The sequence below is a fragment of the Trachurus japonicus genome, chromosome 24 (assembly GCF_045865225.1).
Source record: "Trachurus japonicus isolate A0001 chromosome 24, Traja_1.0".
Taxonomy (NCBI): Eukaryota; Metazoa; Chordata; class Actinopteri; order Carangiformes; family Carangidae; genus Trachurus; species Trachurus japonicus.
This window is the reverse complement of record NC_140930.1, coordinates 7,093,348-7,099,347: the sequence shown is the minus strand read 5'-3', so window position 1 is coordinate 7,099,347 and position 6,000 is coordinate 7,093,348. Positions and strand designations below refer to the sequence as shown.

Sequence of the window (6,000 nt, the reverse complement as noted above, 5' to 3'; positions counted from 1 at the left end):
GCAACCAGTCACAACACTTGTTTCCGACCTCAGTCTGAAACAAAAAGGTAGCATTTGTAAAAAATAAAATAAAAATAATCCTCGACGGAGAGACTGACTAAAGATAAACAGTACAAAAGGCTACCTCTGTCCAGAGGTGTCACATTTGTTTAGGTACCGGGGCGCAACTGAGAAGGTTTCTTTCTACTTGTTCCCACAGTTACTGCCCCTGCTGCGGACCAGGGTTTGACCTGCGGGGGTGGGGGTGGGAGTGGGAGGGGATCAATCTGACCCTCTTGACTAAGACTTGAACCCTCCAAAAAGGGGCTAAAATAAATGACAAGGAGAGCTGAAGCAATTATATATTGGTGTAACCAGTAAGTGTAAATATTATGTAATATTACAACTGGGAATAATCGTGTGGAACGATTTCTGACACCCCTAACGTGGACTGTACCATTTTTAAAATTTTAGCCGTTAGGTGGGCTTGTCTTGGTTTGTTGTCATCTACCTGTCCTGTCTTGTCCTGGTCAGATCTGTGGTGTCCCGCATCACCCTGACACAGCAGGTAAATGTAAGTATTTTTAGATAATCTAATATCTTATTTTGTAACACATTTCGGCTCACTTGACCGCAGTTTTATTTCTCACTGTCAGAGTTTCTAGGTCAAAATTTTGTGTACCGACTAATTTAGGGGACGGTAGTGTTAGCTAGTCCTACCTTCAACATTAGCTAATTGATGTAAGCTAGCTCATGGCACAGCTCTTCATTTCCAAATTTAGATTGCTATTATCAATTTAAAATGTCAAATATTGTCTAGTTTTACAAAAGATGGTCCTCAGTCATGACACAATGTAGTTCTTATAATAAGCATCCCTTTGTTTTCATTTAGAAAGTCAGTTTAACTGTTGGGTGATTGAACAATATTAAAACACTTGTGTGCTGAGCTATTCTGTTGTTTATCTTGTCATAATCCTTAATTTTTTTCGCAATGGGGAAATTTACAGCATTGCAGCAGCAGACAACAGCAAATGTATAGGACAGATTTAATGGCAATAGCAGTAAAAAGAAAGCAGTATTTGTAATGGAGTATGATTACTATTAAGACAAAATAAGAAGAAATATTTTCATTAACACACATTTAAAGTGAAAGGATGTGTTTCATTTAAGCACTACAACACAGGTTTAAGGTACTGGTACTTTACTTGAGTATCACATGTTTACATTTTATGCTATGCAATACTTCAATGCATTTCTGTTGGATATTTGACTTTCTACTCCTATTCACATGTGACACCTCTATTAAAAACAATCAAGATAGTGTAATGACTGAAGCACTTAAGGGAATCTCATGCTTACACTTAATTGCTTTCCCTTTATTTTTAACTCTTGGCATTTTACAGTTTTATTAACTGGGTGCCTGGTGTGACTCACCTGCAAATGTATGACTCACTGACACAAACTTAGTGATGATGTAATTTATCATCAAGAAGTTCTACCACATCTCCAAGGTGGCAGAACTCCTGGGTGATGGTAGACTAAAGTCCAGTTAAAAAATAAACCTGCACTTACCATGTAGGCTGGTAGGTGTCGCCACAGATAATGAAACAGATCTTCTTGAATTATATTTTTAAATAAAATAATAAAATGACAGTTCTAATACAGCCAACCCTGTGATGCTGTTAAAAACCAACCAAGGCCTACGTTCCCAGTGAGGCATGATTTAAAATAAATAAATAAATAAATAATGTTAATCAGTGTTAACACAGTGAATGAGTGATTATGTGGTGTTTGATAGCAATATCATAGTTAAGTCTGTTCTTTATCTACTTTATTGTTCAAGGCAGAGGTGGATTAGCCTACAGCAACCGCAAAAGAAGTTGTATGATGCGGTGCAAATAATAACACATGGAAAAAATAGTAGTAATGTGATTTTGTAATGTGTATTGTGAATTAATGATTGTTGTTGTTGATGTTTGTTGATACAGGTAGCCTATACATTGCAAAACTTTTATGTAACATTATTTTGGCCTTTTGCTGTAACATATATTGATTCTACTGGTTGTTATTGTTGATTTGAGGTGTGACGACAATATGTTAAAAGACAAGTGTAGAGAATTTGAGGAACACTTCTTATAAATTTATACAAATAAATGTTAATTTTTGAAAACATAACGTTTATTTGTTTTGCTCTTGGGTTTTTATATTGTATATGGATGATTTTTGTTTGTTTTGGGGTTGTTGTTTTTAGAGCATATTGTATGTTGTTAATCTGATTGACTAATTTTGGTTACTTGCTGTAACAGGAAAGTGAAATGTCTGTCTTTCTACAGGATATTTATTCTTTAGTGTGAAGCCTGGGCAGTTTACTCCCAGTATTACTCTCCATTTCTTTTGCTTGTTTTTACTTTGTCCTGTATTCAGTTTGGTAGCCAGGACTTAAAGCCACTCATCAGCATGCAACGGCAAAGCAGAAGAGGGATAAGTAGGCAGATACAATGGAAATTAATTCAGCATGTTAAAGCTGTCTGGACCCTACTGAGCAGGTGCCACCTCCTCCATCCACCCAGCCCCCACCCCACCCATTCATCTGTACGCCCCCTCATTTCATATGGGCTGCGATTTTAGCTTTACCTCATCTGACCAGGCTTCATGATGATGACGATGGCAGCAGTATGATTTAACTGAGCGACTTCTGGAAAGCAAATGTTCTCCCCTGACTGTCCATCCCCCCACTTTCCCCTCATCCACCCATCCACCCATCCATCCATCCATCCATCCATCATGGTGTCTTTCCATATCTATCCGTAGAGTTTACCCTGAGGCAGAAGTGGACAGCTGCCAGAGGCCCCGTGATTTCTCAGGCCCAGTTCAAAAGAAGTGCGACAAGAAAGAAAAAGAGAGGAAAGAAATAATTAAACGAAGCCTCTGTTTCATATGAATCTTTCTCCTTTGACTCAGAGAAGTTTCAACAGTCTGCTATTGTTATAGGGCTCCAGGCTCCCACTAAATGCATTTAGGCATTTTGCCCCTAAAATTTGAGACAGTGCAGTGCAAGTACATTTTTAATAATTGCACATGTGCAACCAGTAAATTTGCTGTTTGTTTTTTTTTGCTTTTTTAAAAACACTGATGAAATGGTGACTCAAAGAATCTGGAATCCGTCATTACAGGTGTCAGGCCAATGTGTGTGAGGAGCATGAATGAAAAGGAAATTTGCGAAGCTATTTACAGTGTTTTTTTTCTGTTTTTGCTCCTTTTCCTCTTTTAAGTTAGGGGGCCACTGTGCGCTCCTAGTAAAAAAAAATGTAAATCTTGAGCCCTGATGTAAAGTATTATGGGATTAACAAGGATATATTTGATTTGATATAGCCTACTGTATCTGGAGCCCAAATGACTGTCTCTTCATCACTAAACCCCTTCACTTATTTGACTTTATTCTATAGGCTAGTTTGACCCTTCACCCTTTCCTCCAACTATTCTTTCATTTCATTTTTGTTACTCTCCTTTATCCATCCATCCATCCCTCCATCTATTGTCCCCATCTCTCCATCTCTTGGCCACTTTTACCCCCTCCTTCTCCCTCAATCCATCCATCCATCCATCCATCCATCCACTTTCTCTGCTATATCTGTTGCCTTTTCATCCAATACTCCACCCCTCCTCCTCCTACCACCACTTCATCCACCCATCCCTCCCTCCCTCCCTCCCTTCCCCCTCCTCTCCTCCACCGACCGACCAGAGCACAGACTCTCTCCCTCTCTCTCCCTCTCTCTCTCTCTCTCTTTGCTGCCCGCTGTCAGTCACTTTCCCCAGCGAACAGACGGAGCAGCAGCGGCAGCAGGAGGAGCGGAGACGGTAATCCCCCCTCCCCTCGCCCTCCCTACATCCAACCCTCAGTCCACCCACCAATCCACCCACCCCACCCGGCTCTAAAACCTCAGAAACCCAGAGGCAGGAGGAGGAGGAGGAGGAGGAGGAGGAAGCAGCAAGAGGAAGAGGAAGGGGAACAAACAACAAAAAACCTCGCGGGACACCTGTCTGTGCGGCTGGCTCGGCTGTAGGCTCTACCCTCCTTTCTTTCTCTGCGCTTTCAGACTGAATTCACACCCAGGTTGTGGAGGAAGATGATGATGATGATGATGATGATTAAAGACGGGGATGCAAACGCGGAATCAAGCGGCCAAATCTGACTGGATTGACGGTGACGGAGCGGCTTCACCACCACAACCACCACCAGCAGCACCAGCAGCAGCATCAAGTCGGCGGATGGAGATACTGGTTGTGAAGGCGGAGGGATGCTGATGATGATGATGATGCTGCCGATGATGATGATGATGATGATGATGGTGATATAGCAGGTGCTGCAGGGTCGTGCCGCATTGCCTGGCCGCCGCGAGCGACGCCGGGGAGACGGGTGATGTGTCTGTCGTCTTCGTCTTCGTCATTATTTTACTGTGCCACAGAAAGAGAGAGAAAGCGAGGAGGAGGAGAGGAGGCTTTGACGTGATGATGGAGGGAAGCAGCGGCTGTCTGTCGGCTCGGAGCTCAGGCCGCCCGGATCAGCAGCAGCAGCAGCAGCAGCAGGTTACATGCACCGCCTGAAGCCCGGAGGAGCTTTTTGATTCGTGATACACCTGCTGTTGGTTGGTTGGTTGGAGAACATTGTTTTTTATATCTAAAAAAGTTGAATTCTTTAAAGTGGAATTGAAATGTTTCTGCGCGTAAAAACCAAAAAGTGAACGGCCCATATGTTGATAATGCATCACAGGAGGAGCATCATAGCAGCAGCAGCAGCAGCGTCTGTCTGTGCCAGTTCAGGGTGGATTACGTCTACAGAGCAGCAGCAGCAGGCCTCCATCTGAAGTCAGCTTCTGATCAGGAAACCGTAAAGACAACAGTTTATTTAATACATTACACCACCACTACCAGCACTATCCCCCCCCCTGTTGCTGGAGGAAAAGCATTTCTTGTGTTGTTCCGCTGGAAGCTGCTGGTGGTGTGGTGTGGTCCCCCGCCGCGGAGGGACAGCTGTTGCGAAAGATGACTCACTTACAGGCTGGCCTCTCTCCAGAGACCCTGGAGAAGGCCAAGGTGGAGCTGAAAGAGAACCCGGAGACTTTACACCAGGACATCCAGGAGGTCCGGGACATGATCATCACCCGGCCGGACATCGGCTTCCTCAGGACAGACGACGCGTTTATCCTCAGGTTCCTCCGGGCGAGGAAATTCAACCACTTCGAGGCGTTCCGGCTGCTGGCACAGTACTTTGAGTACCGACAGCAGAACCTGGACATGTTCAAGAACCTGAAAGCCACGGACCCGGGAATCAAACAGGCTCTGAAGGACGGTTTCCCCGGCGTGCTCTCCAACCTGGACAGATACGGCAGGAAAATACTGGTCCTGTTCGCTGCCAACTGGGACCAGAGCAGGTAATGATAATAATAATAAAGAAGAGGCAGGTGGGTGAGGGAGGGGGGGTTGGTGGTCTACTGGTGGTGCTGTTGAGGTTATCTGATCACACACTCAAAGACAACAAACAATGAGACTCAAGTGTTTTTAAGAGCCATTATAATTAAGTGGGAGTCTGGTTGATGGAGCTGACCATTCAGCACCACCACACAGGAACACAGCAACTCATTTCTCACTTGACTAGATGTGGAAAACTAGGAAAGTAGCAGTGATATGAAGAGAATACACTATACAACTAAAAGTATGTAGACACAGACTATAACAAAATATATTGTGTAAAGGTGCAAAATAAGAATAAAGGAGCGAAGGAGAGGCTTTGTACAGAAATGACACAATGGAGATATACATGGGGAGGGTCCTGCAGGCTTTGTTGTCTTATTAAAACAGGGAATGGTCTTACTCAATTAAAGTTTGGAAGCTCACTATCTTTTAAAACAGTCTTTCTTTGCTTCAAACATGTATGAGTAACACAAGAAAGTAATCTGAGAAACAAACAAACAAACAAAACCAATGAGAATAGTCAAAACAACAATAATAATGTGAATCCAA

At 43.2% G+C, this 6,000-nt stretch overlaps 1 protein-coding gene across 1 annotated transcript in view; it reads left to right on the top strand.

Moving 5' to 3' along the window:
• Window positions 1-4,086: 4,086 nt before the first annotated feature.
• clvs2 (clavesin 2) overlaps window positions 4,087-6,000 on the top strand; it is a 66,154-nt gene continuing 64,240 nt past the window's right edge. Inside the window, exon 1 of the mRNA XM_085771147.1 lies at window positions 4,087-5,411. Coding sequence (XP_085627273.1) covers window positions 5,023-5,411 — 389 coding nt within the window. The 5' untranslated portion in view covers window positions 4,087-5,022. The remainder of the gene's footprint in view (window positions 5,412-6,000) is intronic.